Source organism: Melospiza melodia, chromosome 3 (assembly GCF_035770615.1).
Source record: "Melospiza melodia melodia isolate bMelMel2 chromosome 3, bMelMel2.pri, whole genome shotgun sequence".
NCBI lineage: Eukaryota > Metazoa > Chordata > Aves > Passeriformes > Passerellidae > Melospiza > Melospiza melodia.
Genome location: NC_086196.1, coordinates 29,372,609 through 29,400,539, shown reverse-complemented (window position 1 = coordinate 29,400,539; position 27,931 = coordinate 29,372,609). Strand labels below are relative to the sequence as shown.

The following is a 27,931-nucleotide window of genomic DNA, read 5'->3' as shown; positions in this document are numbered from 1 at the left end:
AGTTTTCAGAATACTCCTTTGCAGCTCTATCAAAGGGAACTGCCCGTTTAATTTTAGAATTTCAGCTTGGATTATCCAGGGCAAACCTATGTGTTGTTTCTACTCATGAATATTTTGGGACACACAGAAACACTCTTTTACTGTTTGCCTCATTCTTAATGATATTATTTGATAGGCAGCTTTCAGTTTTCATGCATTCCTGTGACTACTTTCCACAACTCCCCTGCCTTTGCTGTTTTGCCTTTCCTTGTATCATGCAGTCTGTCCTGCTGATATAAATGCTGCCTTGAGTCTTTCAGTCTTGTTCTATAATTTGCTGGTGTATCTGGAGGAACTTCTGGCTTTTTTTCTCTGCTCAGCTGTTATCAATATCTTCTCAAATAAAAATAAAAGTAAAACCACAAGAAAAAAAAAAAAAAAAGAAAAAGAGATCTTCCCTAGCAGAAGGCTTTTGTTCTCTTTCTGATCTAAATGTCAGACCTTTACAAGCTCTCTCTTTAACCTTTGGTGTCCTGCTTATACCCTCTTGATGTCTCACTCTGTGAGTCTCAGTTTCTGAGGAGCATCCTGGCTCTCCTCCTGTGCCATGTCTTCTCCTTGCTCCTGAAATTGCCCACTGCTGAGATTATTTTCCACCTCTTGCTTTAAAACCTCCGATTCTTCTCCTTGGTTTTTTCCAGTGAAATTCACCTACTTCATTCTCTTGCAAGTCTCTCTGTGGCCTGTCCCACCTGGCTTGTCCCCTCCTGCCACTATGAGAGTGCACTGCTAATGAGACACCAGCTTCTTGTCAGTGAATTCCTAAATTTTAAACTTTCACACACTTCTGTCTTTGTCTGCTTCTTAGGATAATTTTCCAGCAGATAAAATTTATCAGAAGTTCATTCATTCTGAAACACAGGGCATTTTTATCATGTCTACAGAAAAACTGACAATGGTCAAACAAGAGATCCAATGAAACTTCAAACTAATATTCTCTCTCTGTCTCCCTGTCTTTTCCTCCTTTCCTTTCCATATGGGGGGGCTGGCTTGTTTTATACTTCAAAGTTTAGTTCTTTTGGATGGGAACCACTGCATTTTTTCCAATCATATCTCCTCAGCAATGTTGAGGGCCTTTAAGTGTTAGACTCTGAGTAACGTATTTGAGCACGGAGGTCTAAAACACAGGTAGACAGTTCAGTAAATATATTCTCGGAAAAGCACACTTTTACTGAGTAGTCCTATCTCTCCACCCAGGCATGAAAGTATTTAATGCCACCTGTGCTATGCAAATATTAAAGATTTTAAGACTATCCTATTCTAATTATTAATCCTTAAGAGAAGCAGGGAACATTGATGCTATTCTACTGTTCCAAGTGCTTAAATACATACACAGACCACCTTTCCATAATATTGGATTACCTGCAATGTTTAATGGAATTGTCCTGGCAGCATCTTTCTGAAATATTTAAGAACCACTGTTTGTATAGTACAGACAATAATTGGCATGAATTAAGCACCCTGCCAGAGGTCTTATGGGAAGCCTGCAACAGAGCAGAGATTTTGATGCTGGCATCCTAACTTCATAGCTGTACTATTGCATCTTAATAGCACAGTTATGCTTCACGATGTTTTAAATCAATCTGACAGCATCAGGGCTTGAAAGGTATTGTGCTTGATGCAGACTTTGCAGAAATCCAAACAATATACATTTACTGTAAATACTATGGATGGGTAATTACAAATTACAGAGTTTGAAGCATGAAATAATAATTTTAATGATTGCATGAAGGATATACTCAAGCACAAATACAGGAAGGAACAAAAGAAATTCAGACTAATATATAGCACATAAAAGTCAGTGGACAGGATCACTTTGAAAATGGTCAATACTTTTATGTAAGAGTTTACTTATGGTTTTATTTATTTGGTATGTAAATTACCATCAATAATGCAGATGCAATACATAAGAAATGCCTTTCTTCCACTTGTTTTACTGGAATAATATTACACAGTTCATCTTTTCGAGGGCTATATAACTAAAACCCAAACTGGCTAAGGTGATGCCTTCACATTAGTCATATTCCCATAACTCAGGCACTTATCTCCACTAAAATCAATAGATTTTTGAGTGTGTGAGAAGTAAAAGATAAGCATACTAAATACTTTTAATCCTGTGTTGGCAAATAGATTTGTAATTCTGTTACACTTATCTCCAAGGCTGATCTCTAATTTGCATCTTTTCAGAGTTTTGATCTACAAATGGGTTTTAATTTGTTGACTTTTGCAAGAACAGACTTGTGGGAATGAGGGCAGGTCATGCATATCAAAGAGTAAAACAAAGACAAAAGGAGGATGCAGAGAATCTGAGTTCAATTTCTGTATGAAATGCAATTAACATTATAATTTCCTTGTACCACACAAAGACCTTCCTGTACTGGGTGTCTCGCATATTTAGGGGCTTTTTGAAAGATTCAGGAGATCTCTATCTAGGCAAATGGTACAGAGTCTTATGAAATGAACATGAAAAATTTAGGCATGCTTCTCTGTCTCTCTTCTGCACTTGGAAAGAGGCACAGAGAGATTAAATGGTTTCAGAAGAATATTGTGATAGATCTGGAAGCAGAACCCTCTGACCTGAACTGCAGCTCAGGGCCTGAACTGAAAAGCCTTTCACCTTCTCTTAAAAGACAAGAGTTCAACGAACTGTGGAAATGAAGAAAATTGTACCTAGGCTCTGAAGGTAGAATTAGACACTGATATGTGTGAGTGCCGAGAAACTGCCAGCTTATGAGAAACTTTCAGCTGTGTGACAAAAGGCTGGGATGCAAATGCTATTTACATGCAGAGCCAATGACCACCTTAAGCCCTGACATGACATGCCAAGATTACCAGTGGTGTACGACCTGCCCTGTGTCCCTCCCAAGCACTGCCCTCCCCATGGAGAAGTGGCAGCTATACCTCCTCTTGTTTACAGCTAGGAAGTTTCAGTCAGACTCCACTCTGCAGACACCATACAGAATGCAGCTCAAATAGCTGCAAATCAAATCCCCATTAGTACCACTGACCTCATTCTTTACCTGGAATAATTCTCTCCAGAGATCAGTCATTTAAGTATATCTATCCTTGATAACCCAGTAGGCCTGAAAATGAAATAGCTTCTCTAATGCAGGCAACAAGAATCAATAGCGTTTAAACACACAAGGACACTTTATTGCCTGAAGCATATGAGTATATGAGTCATGCCATCACTAGACCAGTTCATTTTGGTAATTTGTAGGCATAAGGACAGGCAGAGTTGTGGTCCTTGCAGAGCATATTGGATGGATCAGATGCTCAAGACTTGGGAGCTCTGTAAATGAGACTTCCCTGGGAGAGAAGTGCCTACTGGAGAGTATGTGAGCACAGGCTACATTAAGGGTTAGCTCTTTCCAACAAGAATATTCAATTAGTTGTGGCCAAAATTATGCAATTTTTTCTGCATTTATCAGCAAACCTTTAAATAGCTGTTGCTGTCAAAGTGTAATGAAGCTAAGATCTCACCTTAGCAGATTCAGCTATGATATTGATCAAGAATTGGGGAGGGCAGGAAATAGGGGAGTTATTCCACAGAAATACAGAATCACAGATTCACAGAATTGTTAGAGTAGGAAGGGACCTCTGGAAATTATTTAGTCCAACTCCACTGACAATGCAATTCCGTAGGAATGCCACAGACTGACACAAAGAAAAGGGAGAAGGTATATATTAGAAGGGGGTGTTAGGTGATTTGGAAAGTCTGTACCTCTCAAGTACTTCAGCCAATAGGGAAAGATAGAGGGAAATATGGCAGGGAAATTAAGATAAAAAGGAGGTTGAGTCCTCTAACAATTTGAGGGACCCCATGGGAAATGCCTATGACCTGTCCCTTTATTCAAATAAAGTAACAGGACTGTCTCCTATTTGGATATAAACCTCTGGTATTTGTGGATTCATTTTCCTGACACAAACAGTATCTTCTCTTCTTACTTTGTGTTATATGTCACTGAGCTTTACCAGTTAATTCCTCTGTTTCCCATTTAATCACATTTAATATGGGAGTGAATTTACACTAGCATTTCTAATAGGAAAAAATAGCCACAATGGGAAATGTGAAAGTGATGTCAACAGTAGTCGAGAACATGGTTTGTAAAATTGATCCATACTTATGCTGTGCAGCCCTTTACCTGTGATAACCACATTTGGAGTAACATGAATGGGAATATAAAACAGATGTAGTTAGCTACAGCTAGCAGATTACTAATGGCTGGTTATTTTGAACCATTACTCTAACTTGAAAAGAATGAGATTATCCAAAACCACAGCTCTATTTAAACACAGACACACAAAAAACCTTGTTGAATCAGGAACAGAACTGGGCTTGAACTATATATACCTCGAGTTTTTTGTTCACCGTTCATTAAATTAAAAAATAAAAGGCAGAAAAAATAGTCTGGTTGTCTGTTTTTGAAGGCTTGAGGGTAGGAGAGCTCTGCAGAGGAGAGGGCAGGCTGAATCAATGGGCCATAGCCAATTATATGAAGTTCAGCAAGGCCAAGTGCCAGGTCCTGCACTTGGGTCACAACAACTGTAGGCACTGCCACAGGCTGGGGGCAGAGTGTCTGGAAAGCTGTCTGTTGGAAAAGGGCCTGGGGGTGCTGGTCAACACTGACTCAACAGGAGCCAGCGTGTGCCCACGTGGCTAAGAAGGCCATTGGCATCCTAGTCTGGATGAAAGGAAATCAAGCTTGCACCAGGGAAACTTTATGTTGAATATTAAGAAAAAATTATTCACCAAAGGTTTGTTGAGCACTTGAACAGGCTGCCCAGGGCTATGGTGTAGTTGTCTTCCCTGGAGGTATTAAAATATGTGTAGATGAAACGCTTAAGTGCAGGCTTTAGTGTTGGATTGGCAGTCCTGTGTTAAGGGTTGGGCTTGATGATCTTAGGGGTCTTTTCCAGCCAAAATTATTATATGAAGCTATAATTCCATGAGTCAAGTCTGAGTGATAAAAAATGCTGGGGGATAAATGGAAAAGTCACCCACTTTTTGGATAACTGTGAGCTCCATTATTTCCCCCAAGCAAACAGTTTTCATCCCTTATAAATTTTCTGCAGTGCAACAATGGATTCTTATGCTCCTATAAAAGATTTAAGATCTTGGGTTTTGATTTTCACATAAGTGTAACTTTTTCAGGAGGGGAGGGGAGAGGAGGGAAAACCCCTCCCATTGTAGTCTAATGTCAGTTAATACAGTTAAAAACAAATTGATGAGTTTGAGTCCTGTGAACTGATCAGGGAATCTATTTTTACTGTTGGTTTGTCTTTTGTATTCAATTTCATATTTAATTTGGCTTTCACAACAATAGCTTTAACTTGCTATTATGTCAAAACTTATATATTATAGTATCAGGAAAACAGAGTGCGCCATGTCAGTAGTTCTTAGTGCAGTAATAAATATGATGTTGGAAATTTTTGCATGCAGCTATCTTGAACTGGCTGAATGACAACTGAGTTACATAAGTAAACAAAGACCTAAAGCCAAGGTTTGTGAGTGAATGCCACAACCATCCACTATTCCAGTAAAGACAAGAAGAAATCCTGAAAAGGCGGTGGAATTGAAGTTATTTGTAAACACTTACTGCAAGGAAGATCTGAAGAGAGCTGTGAGCCACTTCTATGTACTGGTATTCAAGGAAACACCCCGAGACAGTGATGTAACGATGATCCTCCGGTGCCCAGTCTGGTGCTGGGGTTACTGAGGTCACGGTGCAGCCTGGCCCATTCTCCATCCACCAGGAACGGTGCATTGAGATGTTAAAGGTCAGAATGAGATCTGTTTCCTGCAGGAGAGCAAGAGAAGAATTAATGTGTGGGGATGGTACTCTGGTATCCAATGCCTCAGCAAGAGATTTCACAGCATGCATAAGGAAGCAAAGAGCTGCAATAAAACTGTGCTGGCACATGAAAGTTAGTGGAGCTGGCCTGCTGCAAGCAGAAGTGGCTGTACCTTGTCAGGCAGAAATGCTTTGGAGCAGAAAAATAATCCTGCAAGCCAGGATCTGTTCCTAGAGATCATGGCAGCCTAGACTACAGCACTCATTTCTACTGATTGCCCATTTTCCAGGGGATACCATAAGGATTGATGGCCCATGCTTTGTTGGTCTGACGTACCAAACTATACAAAAATCCCCTAGAATCAAGACTTTGTACAATTTAATATACACACATCATCTGCAAGGAGTTTTTTCTCATGGACCTAGCGAAGGAGACCTATGGTAGCTCTGCTAAAATATTGGAGAAGATTGAAGAATCCTGTGCATTCGCTTGCAGGCAAATCTCTTTACAATGCCTCTCTCTGATTTCTAATTTCCTAGGATTCTGTAAGGAAAGAGTGAGTGTTGCTTTGTCTAAAGACTACTGGGCGAGGTAAAAAGGAGGGGCAGAGGTGTGCAACCTTTGACTCCCATACAGCTTGGGTGATGGAGTAACTAGTCAGCCATGCCTTCCATTAGGATTGCATTTATAAATAGTTCATAAAGGATTAATAAATTATTAATGCACATCATAAACAATACTACGGATATTACTTTCATAAATTATATGTGGTTGCACATTACTTGATAGTGTTACACATAGCTATAACAAAACTATGGACTCTGTGGATTCTGTAATAGCCTACAGTGTTTACTAACATTTTATAAATAATTTATGACTGTAACCTCATTGTAAAGTGTGACTATCTAGTCTGTGTGCACATGTGCTCAGTCATGCAAAAAAAAATTGCTTTTAAGTAATGTCTTTGCAGAGCCAAACTCTCCCCACACCTAACCTACATTTTTTCCAGCCTGTTAATGTCATTAATAATTAAGATTCTCATAAAGATTTTAAAATGTAACTATTTAATTAGGATTACCGTGCCAAAAATAATAGAATGCTATTCTGTAGCAGATAAGTTGTATTCATATTTCTCTCCCTTCAAAAGAGCCATTTTTTCAGTCTCACTTATTTCACTTTTTAGCACTAACTTATGAAGAGGTAACTCCATCCAGAGAGGTTTTGGATAACGTCACATGTCAATTGATCTGTGATTGCACTTGACACTGCAGTGTAGCTTAATTTGTTTTCTCTGATTTACAGTTTGTACCAAAAGTATGATTAAAAAAAAAAAAATAATCGCTACCCTGCATAAGCAGACACAGCTTTTAGATGGCAGGAAGGACCTAAATATGTTTGCAATGAATAATTACCCTTCATTCCCACAACAGTCCAATCCAGCAAGTAATGAGCTGTATGAGAAAATTTAAAATACTTCAAATGAATTTAATTGTACAACTAACTTAAAGCATTTTTTAGTTTCGATCAAAACTACAGTAAACATTTCTATAAACAATGCAAATTGTGCCCAAATATATATATTGATGAATGGTTATATGTCTTCACCCCCAAAAACCATCTCTTTTCTCTGGATCCTTCCCTACTAATGCCATAGACACTGGAAAGTGTCTGCCATGTGTTTCTTGGAAATGGGAATTTTTACCTTTCACCCAAGCCAAAAGATTAATTTTATTTCTGAAGGCTGCTACATCCCCTCAAGTAGAACACTAGTCTTCTCACTTGGTGTAAGAAGTTGTAGAATGGACATCTTTGGAGTAACTTTGCTTAAAGTAATAGCTTTATTCCTAAATGACTGAAACTGGAATTCATCATGTTATTGTCAAGAGAAAAATTCAGCCATTCTAGTTACCATGGAAAATTTGAAACCTCTAGTCTCTTATCGGAGATGCAGCACAAATGAATATTGTCTATTTCTATTTTAGCATTTGCAATACCTTGAAAAGATTCATGATGGACTAAATATATTTTACAAAGTGCAGACTAGGAATGAAAAATGTATTCCTTGAAAAAGAAAGGGATAAACTGGCGTGCAGGAACTGAGTATGTTATGCATCTGCCAGATGAAGTGAAAATGGATCAAAACTGGGCTCTGTGTGTAGAATATAATTTCTCTAGGGGTAGCTATTTTTGCTTACCACAGATTCAATAATTATTAGTTAAAGCATAAGTAAATTTCCAAGTTACATGGGAAATATAATTACACCTTAAAATATTTAAGATTACATATTTAAATAGAAACTTCACAAAATCTAGCTTTTTCCCATCCCTGAATTTATCCTCAGATGATTTTTTGAAATACTTACACTATTCCTTTTCATTCAAATAATCTTTTGGAAGTTAAGTAATACTAATACTCATATTCATACTCATACTCATACTCATAAATACTACTAATAATATTTCTACTGCAAGTCACAGCTTCAAATCTTAAAGAACTTTGAATCATGTGATTGAGAAGGCTTTTGAAAAGCAGTTGTTACTTTTATTATGTACTGAGTCTGTTAAGAATAAAGGTAAACTTCAGAAAGCAAACCAATAAAACATGAAATCTGGTTGTGTAAGATTAGACACCATTCATGTCTCAGGTCCAGCTTGGATGGATTAAGAATGGCAATGAAATAAAATCTTGAGAAGTCAACACGTAAGGCAGACCTTGCAAATTCCTTTCCCCAAAATATCTGGGATCAGAATAAGCATAGAAGGAGCCTATTAACTACAAAGCTGCTTCACAGCTAAATCTCAGGTATAAATTGTTACGTTATGCTTTGAACTTGCCTATAACCTTCAAGCCATGTCCCTTTCATGCAACCATATTAGCAGAGCAGCTCCTGTTGCTCAGTACTAAAGGTCACCCAGCTTATGAAAAAGTTTCCCTTAGTAAGAAAACACTTAAGGAATTGAATCCCCTTTTAGAACTGTGGAATCCAAGAAGGGGATGATGTATCTATCATTAACATCTCTTCTACTGACAGCATTTAGAACTATTTTTGGACAAACTCTGCTTGCTATTTACTTTGTTCACTGTTTGAATACAGCTTTAGTGGACATAGACAAAGTCTACAATGGAAGCTGGGGATTTATTATGCTCTCTAGTGTATTTGCCGTGTTTCCTTTCCAACATCTGTGGCTCAAACTTTGTTCAGGGAAATGCAGAGAAATGGTCTGATAAGCCTTGAAGCTATGAAAACGAACAAGAATTGTTGATACACATTGGGCAAGCCAATATGTTGTTGTTCAAAGTCTGTATGTCAAGGAAAATTTCATTATCCTAAATTCAACAAACAGCTGCTTCCTTTGTGGACACAGAAATACATCTGTAAGGGCTTTATTGCTGATCACTGTGCTGCTTTTGTAAATTCTGCTGGTATTTGTAAAGCTTTTTAGTGAAAATTGGTGCATTAAAGTAGATTTTTATACTCATCAAGAAAAAAGCCCAAAGGAAAACATTTTGTAGGACATCTTTGCTGACATTCTGGAGATGTAATGATAGTTGTAGTGGTCAGGAAAAGTACTGCTAGATTAGACAAATCTTGAAGTTTGGAGGTCTCAGAGAATCAGATTTCTGAGATTGAGACATGAGACATCTTCAAATTGCATCTGTAATTTTATTTCAGCTTAGCTGATAAAAATCTGAGCTCTGATGGTTGGGTGCCTATGTTTAATACAGTAGATGGCAACATTTTCGGGGGTCAACTGCACAGTGCATAGCATTTTCTGGCTGAGGAGAGCTGATAACAGAACATGGCAACATAAAGCTTTGTAAAAGCTGCCTGAAAAAGAATAAAAGCTTCTTTGTAATCAGACACAGCAGGAGGAGAGCAGTGCTTAAAAGGAAGACATCTCTTTGTGTATTGTATTAGTACTAGCACATATTAGTAAGCGTGCTGTCTCTTTGCAGAAATCACAATATATTCCTATTTCAATGATTTTTGTTGGTTGCACCTCAGAGAAGTTAATTCCAAACAGTGCCATGAGAAAAAAGAGGCAGGAGTGGTTCAGGGTGATTCTCCTTGAAAGTCCAGGAGATCTCCCTGACTCGGGGAAGTTGAATTGTACTGATTTCAATGGTAGTGGCTTGCTGTGTCATGGGAAATGATTTCCTCTATTTTTCTAATTAGGAATTGCTGAAATCTGGGCAAACCTGCCAAGCTTCTGTACATCGTTTGTCGAATACAACCGTGTAACCACTTGTTCCATTTATCAAACTCAAACTAGCAGGAACAGACTGCTTGGAGAGTGAACAATCACACAGGTTTCAGTGATAAAAGATCAGGGTCTGAAAGCATTTGTAGTTCTGGATGCCTAGGATGCACCAAGGCTTCTACAGGCTTTTTTTTCTTCTGTTATCTCACTTTTCCACTAAAACTAACTCCCACCAGGCAGTACCATTTTCTCATGCAAGCAGACTTTTTCCTGTCTAAAGAAAAACTTTCCTCACTGAAGAACCAAAATAGAGCTTGTCAGCTGTGTGGTTTGTTTTCTTTTTTTCCTTTTAAATGCAAAGTTTATATATAGAAAATAATTATTGTCTAAATCTGTAGGGAAAATGGATATTTAAAGATTATTTTTTCTATTTTGTTGCATTTGATTTGGGTGTTTTCCTCCCTAATTTTTGTATATATGTGATGTTTTCCCTTTAATTTGATTTTTTTTTTCAGTAACCTGGAATTCCCTTCTTTAATTTCCTCTTGTAAAACCAATTTTTACTAGTATAATTGAAAATTGTTTACAGAATCTGATGTACCTATGTCATTAATCAGATAAGGTTTAACCAGTTTGAATATACCTGACTGATATACTTCTGAAGCTCATCAATGAAAAATGGCAAAAATTGCCCCCCCCGATAGCTTTTCTCAGTATTCTGTTTCTCAGTTAAAAATGCTACAAATGTATTTTAAGTGACTTCCGGTGTGCCAACGTACTTCCGAAGGATTTAATTATAAAGTTCCCAGCATGAAAGAGATGACTCAGATGTCCTGATTTTCTTCTCTAAAATGAAACTAGAATATTATATTTATAAAATACTATAAATAATCCTCAAAAAGCATAGGCACTGCTATACAGAGCTTGACATCGTCAATTATTATTCTGTTGTATAATACATGTCAATTATCTTCTGAAATTAATAAAGCTACAATTAATGTTATATTAATTTAGATCTCTATATTTTTCTAGTAGTTTAATATGTACCTTGAAAAATCTAAAAAAATTTAATCTGCTCTGTTTCTACTCATTTAAAAAAGACAAACCACCTGCTAGGCTCCAGAATATTAATTTAATTAGATCAGTGGTATCAAGACTTTTTATTAACATCATTCTTCAAAAAATTTATATCCATTTAGTTCTTCAATTAAAATACAATGAAAAAGGAAGTAGAAACTTCAGTTTATATTGCTAGGTTAACATGATTATTCTGCTCCATGAATATTACTCTTTCATGAATTTTTTTCATATTTAAACTGAATATTTTTAGAATGTTCTGGACTAAGATCCATTGATTTTTTTCCTTGTGCAGATCATGCAAATTTAGCCCTTCACAGCAGCCCAATGTCATTTATCACGAGGACTAGGAAGTTGCAGTCAAATATAAATTTTAATTTAGTTACTATACATATTTACTGAAGATCCTGAGAGGCATTATTTTTGTAATTTCTTGGAAAATTACTTTGTGGAGGATGTAAGCTTGTGCAGTGATAAAACACACTGAAATGGAAAGCAACTATAGGCATTCACATCTCACAGTAGCAGCTAACTCTTTCAAATCTTATTTATGTCACACTGTGCAGTAATCAAGGATATCATTCTGGAATTGAGAAAATTTGTTTAAGGAAATTGAGTTAAATATAATACATTGTTTTTACAAATTGCAATTCTCTGACAAAGACATCTCATACCCAAGCCCTGATAATGTGAGTGTACAGGAGACAGTTTTCCAGGTGATCTACATGGTTCTGTCCTTGGGATTACCAGATCTCATCTGTGTCCCATGAAACAAAACTGCCAAAGAATTTTATGTTTGAACTAAAATCAGTATGGTTCTGGGTCTCTTTCAGAAGTGAAGTGAATGTTCTGATAGGTTTAAACCCTGGTTATTAACACTGAGCTGAAAATGAATGATTTTACCCCTTTCACAATATATTAGTATCAGTTTTTTATAAGTAAGGCATAATGCTTCTAAAAATGCTCAGTTCATTATTCTGTTGGGACTGTTTTCCCCCCCCCCCCTTCTTTGTTTTTAAACAGTAAAGGAAGTATGTCTCTCTCTTGGTTTACCCAGGCAAATACACAGATCAATAGTGCTTAGAATTTTCAGACACAAATATCCATAATCTCTTAATTCTAAATAAAACCCCTCTAAGCACAAGTGTTGCCTATAAAAGACAAAAACTTTCCAAACAATATTAAGAGTGATAATGTGAAAAGAAGATCTTCAATGCAAGATTTTAGGTGCACAAGTATGGCTCTGCACATGCATACATTTGATTTAATACAAATTTTATAAGGTTAATTAGTGCATCCAATAACAGAGTAGTTGCCCCAGCAACCCACCCTTGAGTCTGTCCCTTGGAGTGGTTCCAGGGGCTTTTTTGCCCTATTTCTTGCTATGTCTTCTGAGTTCTAGTGCAAAACAGAGTGTTCTTGTTAGAATTTGTCTTCTTGAGAATAAGATTAAACAGAATTTCAGGAATGCCTTAGAAAGGGTTAGCTTATTGTTCTAGATGTGAGAGAAAGGGCAGGAAAAGTACTGCAAGCTATATAACCATGTATTAACAGTCTACAAAGCTATTAAGTATATGAAAAAATATATAAAAAGCAAAAATCTTTAGGAATTGCAAGGACATCTTATACTTAATTGCATCCAAAAGACTATGCAAAGCTTCCACTGAGCTGGAATCACCATTCTGAAGGCTGAATAAAGACAGGTCTAGGCCTTGATTAAAATTGCAGCATGAAATTAATATCTTTAAAATTCTTTTATTTTTTAGAATAAATGGTTTACCAAGTTACCAAACCATCCCCGAAATACTTTGCTTGATCATCTCAGTCCACAGAAAAAATTTTAATGTGGCCCAACGTTTAGTAGGGAAGGATGCAGAAGTGTATGATGCAGAACTTAAACATCAGAAAATTGATAGAATGTATGCAGAAAGACATTCCAGATGATGCAGTTTGTTCAGTGTTCCCTGGTGTTGGTTATTATTTAGTGCTAAGTACTGTAGAACAAAGTGCATGTGTGCAGTGATAAATTTATGTTTTATGTTTCCAATTTTTTTAAATTATCTTTTAAAATGTAAAAAATTATCTAGTAGTGAGTGCAGAAAACAGTGTGCAGACTTTGGATAGAGCTCTAAAACCACAAAAATGGTGTTGCTATCCCAAAAATGTTATTGCTATACCAAAAGCAGTGTTAGGAAACCTGAAATTATTGTAACACAGGTGGAGTTAATGAAGTACCAGGCTGAGGAGAAAGACGTATGCTCTAAAGCTCAAGCATTTCTAGTCAGTGGTGATTTTATAAGCATTATGATCTCAGAGTGATTAAAATGAAGCCTAGATAAGTCAGAAAAGTTCTAAAAAAGAATGTGGAGTAATCTTTCTCAGTTCGATTCACATCTATTCCAAAACTAGTATTTTCTAAAGGATTTACTTCTGTGGGGAGGTTGCAACGAGATAAAGCATCAATTTAAAAAGCATATCTTGTTCTCACAACCCATTTGCATTCTCAGTGCAAAATAAAATATCCAGATTTAAATGGTTTGAATTCCTCTGAAGTCAGTAGAAAGGACCCAGCTGTAACAGAGTGGTAAATATTCCTGAAGGGCTCTGGAAAGCTTGTTTTGAAACCTAGATGCTGAGCAGCACAGAGTGATTATCAGGAAGCACAGAAGGAGAAGTGTGGGCTCTCTCCACATGGCCCTTGGGTGCTGTTCAAGAAATGATGTGGAATAACTGCACAGCACCAACTACTTCAGGCTCTTTCACTATAATTTATTCCACCACTGACCAGGCTGACAGATGTCATCACCCACAGTATTAGATTCAGATCTGAAGCTGTGCAACATTCACGTACCTCGCAAACTTGGGCCAGTAAAAGAAAAGTCAAATCTCTGCAGAAACACTGATGCATGCCCAGGATGATGTGCACAAAGCCTGCATGTAACAGTCTCTATTGCAATACTGCTGAATATCTAAGGTTTCTGACCATTAGTTTAGCACATTTTACTCCTCAGTAAAACTCACCAATTTTAAGGAATTGCACAGCTGCAGTCCATCACATGACATGGGAAAACCTGTGCCACAGTTTTCAATGCTTTCCATGCATGGCAAGAGCTCCTTTTGCCCAAGCTATACCTACTCTATAGACTTTAAAAAAACACTTTCAGCTCCTGTCTGAAAGATCCTATTTGATTTTTTAAATGAAAAGATATCTGTCACAGGAACATGTTACATGGCTCTGATAAACTTCAGTTCATAAAGTGTTTATTCATGTCCTTGTAGGTGATGATGGTTATTATTAGAATACCTAAGGCTATATCAGATTTGATAAATCAACCTCTTTTCAAATTACATGAACTAATTAATTTAGCAGTAGGTGAAATTGCTCTCTGTTTTTGTGGTGTGATATCATGTCACTCAACATGGACCACAGAGTAGTTTTATTAAAACTAATTTGACTATCCAATACTGTCATTTAAGCACAGAAATAAGAAGATCTAAATTATCTTGAACACAGAGAGAATTATGGATGTTTTATACATTGGCTGCTTCCTGTGTTTGAAAATTATTTTAACTAATTTTAAGAAACAATGTAGACAATTGCTTCTGTCCTGAAGCTGATAATTATTTTCAGCGTTTTTGTTGTTGTTGTGATTTTTTGTTTTGTTATTAATCTGTGTGCTAGAAAAAGTTTTGAATAATGAGACTACTATGATGAAATCCATTTTTAGCTAGTTTTTGCTTTCAAAATGAAAAGACCAAAAAATGAACTACACTGTGGAAAATGTGTTTCAGCATTTTCATTGTAAAATGTTACAGTTTTCCAAACTTGAGGTGCTTAGGCTGCATTTGCAAACTGGATAATGTTAACAGTCCCACATACCCAGTGGAGGGGATATGGTTCAAATCCTTGAATCAGAAATTAAAAATAATTCATAAACTTCTATTCTGACATCAAAAGTCTCCCGGAAACAGAAGAAAATAAAATTAATCACCTACATTAATAAACAAACTATAATCTCCAACAAGCTGATGTTAGCAAAACTTTTCAGGTGGGTGTCCTTTCCTCTAGTGACCTGCTGCTATGACACGACAATTCCACCACTGCAGTAAACCACAGCCTCCCAAGGACAATTCAAAGCCATTTAAAATGACTCAGTGCATAACTCTGGATAAATGTATGGGTTTTATTGCATTTTCAAAAGCACCCCCTGAGGAATAATCTTATGATGCCATGCTAGATACTTTTGCTAGTATGCAGGAAAGCATCTCATGTACTGCAAAAGAAACTGCAGCAATTTAAGCCAGTTAAGTACTAATCCACAGATGGAGAGCATGTCTCTCTTTTGCCTGTTTTCTGTGAGGCATGTAATGCTGCTAAAGCCTAAGAGGACTACCTGCATATATTAGAATATATGTGTTCTTACATATAATGCAAGAACACCTAAATTAAGATGGCTAATCACCTCAATAAAAAGATCCATTATTTTTCTAATCTTATACTTAGCACCAGTTTGCACACTGTATATAACAATATATATATATAGTATATATAAGATGTAGAAAAAATATGCAGATTAAGTTTGTGGGGCTACAGTTTTGAACTGATGGTGTTATTAGGTGGTAAAAAAAGTAATTTTCCAAGTATCACACGCTTTCTTTCTACTCTTTACATCTGCTTTTGTTTCCCATAATTTAAGACTTTTTTCTCTTAGATTCAAATATTTTCATGATACTTTGTAGAAGATATAGAAGATAGTGAGTAGAAGATATGTTATTTAATGACAAAGCAAATGCTGTTTGGTCTTGTATTTTCCAGGATGGTCTTGCAGAAACTTTATTTTTAAGAGAGAAATTTAAATTTATATAAAGAGAAATTATATGGACTGATTAAAATCTAATTAAACTTCTTTTTGCTTCACATGTTAAACAAAGGTATAAGAGATATTTCAGATAAGAAATATTTTAGGAAAGACAACACAGCAAACCCTGTTAATTGAAGAGTAGGATCTAGTACCTGGCAGGCATCCTTAAATATTAATTCCTAGATCAACTATGTTTTAATGACAGTTCACTGACTGTTCATGTCAGCTGTCAGCTGCACTGTTACTGAAGTTATGTTCGGATGCTTTGCTAATGTTTGGATGCTTTACACCCTCTCCCAGGGCTGTGGAAAAGGGAAGATTGGCTTTTAGTTAACATAACATTGAGTGCCCAGGAGTGTTTGAATAACTGTGAGGGGTCTCTGCTCTCAGACAGGACCATCAGTAGTTTGCTCAATTTTCGGAGAGAATGGAGCTTTCTCTGTGTCTGAACACTGACTGGCAGGGGAGCAGCTCTGCAGAAAGAAACCTGGGAGTGCTGGTGAGTAAAAACTTCTGGGCTGTGCTGCGCTAATGTCACCAGCAGGCTGAGGAACGTGGTTCTTCATCTCTGCTCAGCACTGGTGAGAAAACACCTGGAGGGCTGGTCCCGTTCTGGGCTTCCCAGTATGAGAGAGACATACACAGAGTGGAACCAGTCCAGCAAAGGCTTCTAAGCTGGTTATGGACTAGAGCACTGGACATTTGAGGAGAGGGGGAAGGAGTGAGGCCAGTTCAGGATTTATAGCTGAAGGCTTGTGAGGATGCTACTCCTGCCCATAACCACTGAAAGGGAGAGTTTAGGGAAAGCAGAGGCAGCCCCCTCTCACAGGTCCACAGCAGAAGGACAGCAGACAACAAACATGAGCTGGAACACAGAAAATTCTAATTATTTTAAAATATTTTTTTAAACCATGAGAATTGCGAAAGGCTAGAATGAGTGCCCAGAAATGAGGTAAAAGCTTTGTCCTTGTCGATATCCAAAATATGACCAAAAAAGCACCTGAACAATGTCATTTAATTAGCCCTCCTTTGAGAAGAGGGTGACTTTCCAACCTAAATAATTTTGTGATTCAATGTCTCTTTCCTGGAAGGTTTTAGAAGGGTTTTTGCAGTTCTTCAAAAAACAAATAAAAACTCAGGCAATCAATGCATCAACCAACCAACCAAATCAACAAAAATTCCCAACCCCCCTGGTTATAGAATGGATTGTTTCCCTGAAGCATGAATATCTATGGGGTATCTCTAAAAATCCTACTGTAATATGCTGGGGATCATGGTAGTAGTGAAAGCACAGTATTTGGGAATAAAAACTGTAAGCGTGCAAAAATTCAGGAAGTTTATTTCAAGGTATTTTCTCTCTCTTGCCTCCATTCCTTTTGAATCATATCACAGTTCTTCGGGGTTCATATTTTACTTGCAAGCATTTCCTACTGGCTAGCTAAAATTTACTATAGAAAATCTCTTCAATATCCAGCTTTGTACTCAAAGACCCTCCAACCTCCAGCCAGGATTAAGATGAAACACTGGGAGCAATGACCTTTAATGAGCACAGATTGAGAGGAGTACCTAAAACAGAGCTCTATCTCTGTAGACCAAATCAGTGATTGAAAACTTTATTTAAGAAACTGATGGGGAGTCGATTTACCATTCTAACTGTAGTGTCTGTGTCAGTTTTCTAAATTGAGTTTTGAGGAGCTGATTTAGCCCAGGGAAATGGAGAAATCTGGTTGAAGCATCTCTTGGGGCTGCTTATGCTAAATTTTTTGTTTGTGTTTAGTGCTAATGCAGAATTAGATGAACTCCACTGCCAAGATGTTAGAAGATCAATGCTTTTATTACTTGGAATTGGAAAGTTGGTTCAACAATAGAACAGTCACAGGGAGAAGAGTGATACAAAGGGCTGTTTGATTTCCTGGTGCTCAGGAATATTGAAAAATGCTGTGAATTCAAAGAAGCAGAGCTCATTTTTTTTAGTCAAGGAAGAAACATATCATATCTGATTTATTAAATTTAGACTGGGTAAAAATATTTTCAAAGAACTGTACATCTGCCCAATGGAAAAATATATAAAATTCAATAAATAATTCATTTTTTCAGAATCTATAGAATCACTTCACTGTGAAATGCCAGTAATACGGAACATGTGCTTTGTCTTTTTCTTTGGAGTAAAACTCTCATAAAATAACTATGAGAGGTGTCTTTTGTTTACACAAAGACACAATTTTTACATCAACATCACTGACTTTTTCTTTCCTGAAGAAAAGCATTGGAAGTATTAATGCTTGTCTGAATTCCCAGGATCACAGCAGTTTTCTACCATGTGTGTTAGTGCAATTCTGACTTCACTGGGAGTTGAATTTGCCCAGAGAATGCAGCAGTAAAGCTCTATATGCTTCCAATCTAAAATAAATGCTTTAATTTAATCTGAAAGGTGAATCTATAAAGTATTATTACATTAAAGGCATGAATCTCTTAAATAAAAAAAAAAGAGCCTAATATCAAAAACAAATGGCAGAGTAACGAATGAAAATAAAAATTACAAGCTTAAGTCCTCAAAGGTTAGAAAATGACAAACTCCTTGGTTCTGCCTTGGTGCACCTCAGCACTACAATAGAGTATTAAATACATACAATTTTTTATTGCCTGGGATGAGCACACAGCATCCTGTAAAACTTCATCATTAAGCCCTCATGTATTTTTTAGTTGTTTAACCTGCAGAGACTAACAGCTTAATCCAAGATAACCTCAGAATTTATAATTTTTTTTTTTTTGTACAGGAAATAATTCCATTAAATTAATGGAACTTTCACAGAATGTGAGATTAAATTTGTTAAACTGAGACCAGATATTCAGATAAGCATTTCCCAAGGCATTACTGTCGTTTTATATATATTTGAACCCATTAATATACCTCATCTTACTGATGGTGATATGGGTATTTTTTCATTCTGGGTATGGCATTCCTTCTGATTTTGATAAATATGCTGTGATTCCTTAGCACACTGAAGTGAATGTCATATGAGACTAACAATTCAATAATGGCAAAACAATTTTTATTCTGACTTACCCACTAGATATTCTGCAAAGAAAGGGGAAACTATGTCCAGAAGGAAACTTCAGTAGTTAAGAGTCATATTGGAAAGAAATATGAAATTATGCTATACTGTGATCTGTTCTCGGCCCAATGATGATATATTTTAATTAATTATGTGAATTACTGAAAAGAGGAAAGGCTTGTTACTATATGATACTGAGAGACTACAAGAACATTTGAGGAAAGGACTGGCATTCAAAATCATCTTGAGAAACTTTAGATTTTTCCTGTAAAGTGCTACTCAGCAAGGACAAGCTGAAAAGTACATTTGTGTTGAAATGACTAAACATACAAAGACAGTATGGGTAACAAAATTCTGGATGTCACTCTCTTACAAGGAAGGGGAAAGTTATCACAGCACGAACTCTCCCTAGTATTGTCAGGGTTTCAACTCAAAGAACTTCAAGAAAAACTGTGGACTAGAATGAGCAGTTATTTGAAAACAAGACCTGGGAAGAAAGATTGGAGGAATTGGGGTTTCCTGGCTCAGAAGCCTGGGAGCATGCCTGGCTGTTGGAATGAAGGGAGTAACCTCTTTCCCCGCCTGTAATGGGGGTACATCGTCACTGGCCCAGGAACTCGACTGCGTGGCAAAGACATTGCAAAGAAAATACAAATTAGATCTTGGGGGAGAAAGTTTCTGAAGCCAAGGGAGAGGAAAAGAGAGACCTGAGACTGGAGAGACCTGACTTGGGAATTCGTCTGATATACTGTTACTAGCTTTTAAGAACAAAATAGACTAAGTTCGATCATGTATTCATGCATATTCAGGCTGATGACATGTACTAATTGACCTACTGAGCCATTCATCAGCGTGAATCTATGATTCTAATAACCCAAAACATGGTTCTGGGAATACATAATATTTATAAATATGCAACACTTATCACCACTCATCCCACTGAGATTTGATATATTTAATGTAATAATTGGAAGTACCCAACATGTAACGCATAAACATAACTGAATTTAAATATAAGACTTTTCCCTGGAGCTTTCTAAGAGATATGAGCAGTTTTAATGCAAGAAAAGGAACCTTGTTTATAGAAGTAATTTTAAGGGAATAACTCTAAAAATTTTCTTCTTTCTTAGGTTCCCAGCTTTTGATAGGCTACAGTACAATACAATATTGCACAGTCCATGCAGTGGCACTCTTGAAACAGAATATGATCTGTAAAAGCTGGAATGCATTTCCCTAGCTTTAGCTGTCTACTTCTGAGCTAGTTGCCTATGGAGCAAAGGAGCAGAAAAAGCATTATGAGGGTATGAGTAATATCGAAAGGTGTGGAGGTTTTCTTCAGCATGGGGTGAATCATGCCTTACAGCCCTTTGGCTTTAGAGCAGCTCAAGATACTAATCCAAAGGAACATATCTGCATTCATTTCAACTCCATGTACTTAAGAAGTAAAACCAGAAGTATGGCTATTTTGGAGTAAAAAGAAATCAGATTAAAAACAAATAATTATATGTGTGTGTGTGTGTGTGTGTGTGTGTGAGTATATATATATATATATATACATATATAAAAAATCTGTTAGCCAGATGCATGTTTTCTGTAGATACATGTGCTAAAAAGGCACTTCAACTAGAAATATGTGGTATTACAGCAAATATTTGATAAGTTGGAAATTCCCTCATGAATAATAAAAAAATTGTTTTAGTTAAATATATAATGTGGCATTTCCTTTGGAAGACTACTGAAGTTCTGCTTGAAAATTAAGAAGATTGTTCACTTTGACACTTACATATGATTCCAAAACTCCTGAAGGTTTTTGGGAACTTAACCTTAAATGGCTGTGAACTCATGCAGCATGAAAAATTTGAGGACTCTGAGACAAAGTTCTAGTATTTCTGCAATTCTAGAAAATTCATTTCTGAATTAATCAACTAAATAGTTGATTTATGGGTGTCTGTGAGCTCCAGGAACTGTGGCAGTGCTGCAGGCAGTTCCTAGGATTCTGTTATTAGTTCGCCGTGAATGTACTGCTTTGGATTCAATATCCAAACTTCAAAACTTCCCCATCGGAACATCAAGCTCTCTGATAGATATTGTATATCCCACCCCAAAAAAGGAAGGAAGACAAGAAATACTGGAAAGAAGACAAGAGATACTGTGTGTGTAATAATATCAAAGCATTCTATGGAATTTTTGTTTGGCACCACAGAGTTCATAAAGGGAAGCTAAAAAGCCAAAAACAAATTAGCTACCTTTTACCTAATTTTTTAAAGAGGAATTTGTTTGCAAACTGAAAGTACAGACTGGGCAAAAGGAGACAATACGGAAATTTAGTGCATCTGATTTTTGTTGGGTTTTCTTTTTTGACAAAATTATCTTGAACATAAATGTTAAATTGGCACAAAGAAAGTGAAGTCATGAATTATCTGTTATTAAAAGTCTCAGGAACAGAAAAAAGGTAACACAAATGAAAAATGCTGGGATCAGAAATAGCTTGCAGTATCATGGAGCATATTTGGTTCATGCATTATTCAGAATATTAAAATATGATGTCACTTGATTTTAGATCTTTAAATTAAAAAAATAAAATGGTCTACAAATAAAATGGCCCTTGATGTAGCATAGATTTTGCAAAGGTGAGCTAACCTGTAATTAATTTAGTCTGTGCTAAGTAAGACAGGTAACCACATGTAGAAGTTCAGCTTTCTTTGTACAAACCTGAAAGTTATTTTCCTATTTTCAAATTTCAGATGAAAATTTCCATAACTGTTAAGTCCTGATTTCCTACTTGGTATTAGTTCACTTTTTATCTGCTGTCACACCAGTTGTTTCCTTTATTTTGAATAATTCCAATTTCAAATTCCTTCACTACCATCTGTCATTACCAGCCTATATTCGTGTAACATACCAATGATTGCATGAGATCCAGTGGTTCTTGATCCCTGCACAGAATTAATATGCTTTTGAAACATCAGCTATTTCTCAGTTCAAATTAGATATTAATCATTAGACTCACATGCAGTATGTCCCCCTGACAACAAGCAGATTAAAGTTTATGATTCCTGTTCTGTGAGCAAGTGTCATGTTCTGTTCAATAATGCAACTCTCTAAATTGGTCTTTAGTGGCAGTGTTTGCTCAGTAGTCATGAACACTTTCATGGGATCTCTGGACATAATTCTGTGTAATGGACTTTCTGATATTGTCACTGAATGACGAATTGAACAATCATACTTTGTATTTTCTAGTGAAATTCAGGTATTACTTCCTTAGAAGTGTATTTTTCATCTGATTAATACAGAGCAATGTATATTCATTTGCATTAGTAAAAATTTAACAATATTTTTCTTCATCAAGAGTATATCTGAAACATTTTCATTCATTATATAAAGGTTTTTAAAAAATTGATAGAAAAATAAAAACAGTATGGAATCTACGAAAAGTGTTCCTTATTGTATTATTGTTGGCGAACCACAGTCAAAGCTATCTTTATTTAGCTGATCTCAGAGTTGGAAACCTACCTTTAATTAATTTATCAAGATAATGAACCTGTTTCCTTAGTTTAGGATTCAGGAAAAGTATAAAGCTTACTACATATACTTATTAGCAAACTCCCTGATGTTTATGTGCTCTTCAAATCATTAGTATTGGATCACTAAAAAGAAAACTACATTTTAATGGGAAATCTCTTTAAAATGGGATTTCTGATTTTGTTTCACTCACTTTAGTAACATTTGAGTATAGGAGGTATATATGTGTGCCTGGAAACTACAGGTCTGGTAAAATTGCAATCTGACACTTGGGAAGCTTCGCAATCACAGAATATTCTGAGGAAGAGGGGACACACAAGGATCACTGAGTCCAGCTCTTAGGGGAATGGGCCCCCATGGACTCCGGCATTATTAGCACTGTGTTCTAAACAACTGAGCTGGCACAACTCAGAGAAGAGGAAGATTACAGATCATATGGATAAGTAACTTGCATATGCAATATGTACACTGGAAACAAAGAGTAGAAGGAGCAGCCACGCCTATACAAAAATACAACCCAACATTGATATATAAAGTCAGTCTCCTTTAGCCCATCTAAATTCAGAGCAGAACCTCTACCTTTCAACCCTCCTTCCAACACCACTAGCTTCATACTGAGTATGCAATATTTTGTCAGAAAGCTACAGTAAAACTTTTAGATCCCTCTGTAAACAGGAAATTGTATATTAAAACCAAGAAAATTCTAATTCTATTTTAACTGATCCAGACACTGAAAGTTCCTAGATAACCATACTGGAGTTGATCCAATGAATATTTAGTTTTATAATAGCTACTGAAATTCCATCTATCTTCTAGTCATTATGATAATTACGTTGCAAACTGACATATGAGTTATTCCAGCATGTTGGCTCATATTAACTAAACTACCCAAAGAGGAAAAATTTATCTTGTGACATTGAAATTCAGTGTGCATTTGCAGCTTAGATGTATATCTCTCGGTTAGCTTTAATTTAACTAATTTTACTTAGCAATATTCATTAAGAAGATGCACAGAATAATTCAGCCACTTGCTTAGAGACCCTAGATGGGCTTTTGACAATAAGATCCATATTGCTGTGAGTATAGGATATGGCTATCTAGATTTAACCTAAAAAAAAAAAAAATGCTGCCATGGTTCTGACTACATCAAATTACATAAAATGCCATCTCATATGTTACTTGCAATTAAAATGATTTTTTTAGGTCATAGTTAATTTTCTACTTCCTTTGCTCTGGTGTGTAGTATCATACTATTCTTTTCCTGGCAGAAAGGGTATCTGAAACAAATTTACTTATTTGAGCCAATATGTTTGGCATGGAGAAAACAAGAGGCCTCATGTTTTGTCATTTCTCTTTAATTGTGCTTCTTTTTGATAGCCATCCACTGAGGCAGATGTAGCAGATTTTGAATAGTATGAAGTAGCCTCATTAACCAATGAACAAAGAGCGAAAATTAAAAAGGAAGAAAGAGAGAACATTAAGTTGTCATGACAATGCTTACATGCAACAAGGCATGAATTGCAGGTGTGTAAGAAACAGATTTCAGGATTTTCAAGTATGGAACACTTCAACTTCCCAGGTATTTTTGCAATGGACAGAGGTTGTGAATAGTCTTATATGTTTACCATATAGATTCTGCAAACATATCCTAGATTTTCTGGGTTGATTGTGAGCTACAGGGATTAAAGGGATGCTACAGATAATGTTGCAGAAAAGTCCTTTGCAGGCCTGTGCAGTTTCACACAGGTCAACTATTTTTTTCCAATTTTTTTACAGGTATGGATTCCAAACTTGCCTTCTCTGGTATATAAAGATCTTAAAATGCATTGTCATTGTTGTTATTTTTAAACATTTTTTGATCCCTCTGACAGATTGAGTGCTCTTTTATTTTCAACTAGATCTTTCTGGCTTTAGATGCTGTGTTCATTTATTTTTACTTGCTCGAAAACCCTCCAAGCCTCTGAGCTATTTGTACTAGATAATAATAAATTTGACTTGAACATACACATGCTAAAAGGCTTAGTTTGCAGCGTCTTGACCTCACATACTTTGTCATCTAAACCCCTAAGCTTTATTGTTAATGGCACAGCAACATTCAGTTCAGAATTGCATTTCTTTCTTTGGGCACAATTATATGAAACATATGAAATTATTCTGAGATAATGTAACTCACAATAGCAGGTGAGAATATCCCCTTATTATTTAGCAGTATCCAGAAAACCAGGATGTGACTACTAAAAGGGACAAAATGAATTATTTTCTTTCTGTCCATCCTTTTGTATTTTACAGAGGGTGCACATTTGAGACAGAATGGTGCAGTGCAAGAGGACTGAGCTGGCATGGATTACCATGACTTTATATTTTCAGCCAGTTTGCTCATTCATTTGTGTAGCTTTAGTTTTTTTTATGTCATTGTGCTTCTTGAAACTGTACTGTAATTTGTCCTAATGCTTTTCAGGAGTTGCCTGTCAAGATGGAAGCCTAATAAAGAATTTTAATTCTACATGCATTAACATTTCTTGTTTTGAGGCAGGATTTTTTTGGAGGTTTGGTTTGTTCTTTTTTGGGTTTTTTAAATTTTTTTACCGGATGAAAATTAAAAATATTTATCTTCATGCACCTGAAAAACCTTAAAAAATATAAGAGAATTCAATCAATTGAATTCAATCAGTTGTATCAAGTCTAGTAATAAAACAGACGAGAAAATCATAGCTTTCAGATACAACTTTTCCCCACTGTTTCTGGACTAGATGAAGACCTCCTCACTTCCACAGTGCATTAGAAGTTACCACTTTCTTGGATGAGTCATTTAGTCAAAACCAATGCTACCATTATCAGCCAGTTTAACAAAGAATAGCTAGTTACATTATTTAAACCTATCTGCCTCTCTTGAACAACAAGAGATGAGGTGCTTCACAAGGATATGATAAACTTTGGCAGATGCTTGGATGATGGAACATATTTGGGCAGCTGAGATCCATGTGGTACAATCATGTCTGAAAAGTGTGGTTAAGCAAAGCTGGTCAACAGCATTAAGCCTGGCAGTCAAATAATAAAAGGATGCAGCCTTGAGCAGTATCAATCTTTTGATTGTACGGGAAGTAAGCATGTCTAGAGTGGTGTGACCAGTTACCAGCTTCTACCAACCAGCAGTGACAATCAGTTTCCTGGAGACCTGGCTTGACCATTGAGACTTTATTTAGCATGGGGTTTTTTTGCCTCTCACTGATAATTGCAGTGGCTTCCAACAGTCTATTCCTACTAGCAGTTCTTGCTTTTCCTTGTGCTACCTCACTCAGGACTGCATGCCATCCTCTTAGACAGATCTCAGCTCTTCAGAGGTCTGCTGTGCAACCTTTCCACCTGGATGCCAGCCCAGCATTTACACTTCTAGGCCTGCCCTGCACCTACTTTTGACTATCTCCCTTGGGCAGTGTGTTGAGATTTGCTCCACTGGCTGGAGCTCTCTGCCTCCTCACTTCACTGGTGTGCTCACTGGTCCTCAGCAGCCAAGCTGGTGCCATCTGATGTCTGCACGGTGTTAAACACTCTGAAAGAGTGGGGGAACTCATCTGTGTGTGTTGTCCTCCAGTCTCTAGAGTAACCGGTGAATTGCTCAAAATTGACACTTCATATGCCAGTTATTCAGCTAAGATTTCTTATTAAATCAGGTGCTTTCCTGATTAAAAACCACTAACACTCCTTGTTTGCTTTCTGGGATTCATGGGAAATTAGCACATTTGTGCTAATATCTAAACATTCTTCTCTTAGATTCTGTGGGTTGCTAAATTAAATGATCAAGTAAACTTTTATTAGAGCAACTCAGAGAAAGTGTTTAGACAATTTACACAGCTTGTGAAATTGGAGTCCTGTCAGCAGATGACACAAGTGTTTTTGTGAAATTACCCCATTTCTTTACAGGCCTTCAGCTGGTTAGTCCTATGATGGCAACTATGATAAATTAAAATGTTATGCTTTAAAAATTACATCAAGTTTTGTTTTGTAAAATATTTAAATCTCATGCTGGCGATCAATCACATTTGGTGATTATTCACCAAATATTTTCCTTTTCAATATTTTTAAAGCTGACCTATATGAAAACATGGTAAATAAATTTCCTGTTGTATTGCCTCCGTTTCCTACTGTACTCAGAGGAAGAAAATTTTTTTCTGTTCGCTGTTTTCATGTATTTAATGATGATACAACCATCGGGAAAACCTCCTGAAAATGAAAACACATTGCAAATTGAATGCCTCCTCCACTTTCCTAATTTTTGGTGAGAAGTCAGCAGATTGGTGCCTGTATAAAGTGACTAATTTGAATTTCCTGTGGCCTGATTCTACATGCAAATGATACAGTATTTGCATCTCTTTATTGATACTGCAGCTCCCTGATATGTCTAGAGTTTGGGGCAGCACAAGAAATAGTGGTGTTTTCACATTAACTGCAGAGAAGAGCTTGTGATTCTGAAACTTCACCTAAGTTAGGTAGTGCTGTTTTGTCTGAATAAATCAAGATATTGTACTTATGTTGATGGTCTCCTGTTTCAGTAGAATGGCATTACTTTCAAATTTTTTCTTTGCGGGGAAGTGAGAATTGTGCAGGATTTCCATGAAATATAAAAGATAATTCTATTTTGATAGGTATTTAAATGCCATAAAAAATCTGTATCAAAAAGACTTTGAGTGGTTAGGTTTGTGACAAAGAATAGGTCTGAACCAGCCTCCCAGAATCCAGCTTGCTGATTTAACCATTTGATAGGTTTTACTCTCAAATGGGACTTCCCAGGAATAATCTCAGATTCTACAAATTGATATGTAATTGCTTTACGACAACCTTTAGATTTAAATAGGTCACCACACCCGTGCAGAAAATAATGCACATTGTTTATTGAAAGAGAATTAATTTTTTCATTTTAATGGAAAAATAACCAGAAAATGAAATTTTGGAAATGAAATTTTTTTTTGGAAATGAAATTTTGGAAATGAAATTTTTTCATTTTAATGGAAAAATAACCCAGTTGCTGGGTTTTCTTTCAGAGTGCAGGCCATACATTTGAGGTTTTTATTCCTCTGCCAATACAACCATTGCAATGACATGGTCTTTGACAGTCTACCTGCCACTTACAGAATTTCAAAGGAGATATTTCTAAAATAAAATGATGTTAGGCCCAGAGATGCCATATACAATTACCAGTGACTTCCACTGAGATCTGAACACATGTAGCTAAAGGGAATATTTGGGTTTAAGAACACACAAATTAAGGATATGTTACAGATTTGGTACTACCTCTATTTTTTAAACTAGCTATAGTTGACATTGATGAGATTGCTGGAGGCTTGCATTTCATTGATACTTTCAGAAAGCAGATTCTGC

At 36.4% G+C, this 27,931-nt stretch overlaps 1 protein-coding gene across 2 annotated transcripts in view; it reads right to left on the bottom strand.

Moving 5' to 3' along the window:
• NKAIN2 (sodium/potassium transporting ATPase interacting 2) overlaps nt 1–27,931 on the bottom strand; it is a 511,787-nt gene that overhangs the window by 69,172 nt on the left and 414,684 nt on the right. For both annotated transcript variants that reach the window (XM_063151102.1, XM_063151103.1), the window contains exon 4: nt 5,640–5,840. In XM_063151102.1, the coding sequence (XP_063007172.1) occupies nt 5,640–5,840 (201 nt within the window). The remainder of the gene's footprint in view (nt 1–5,639; nt 5,841–27,931) is intronic.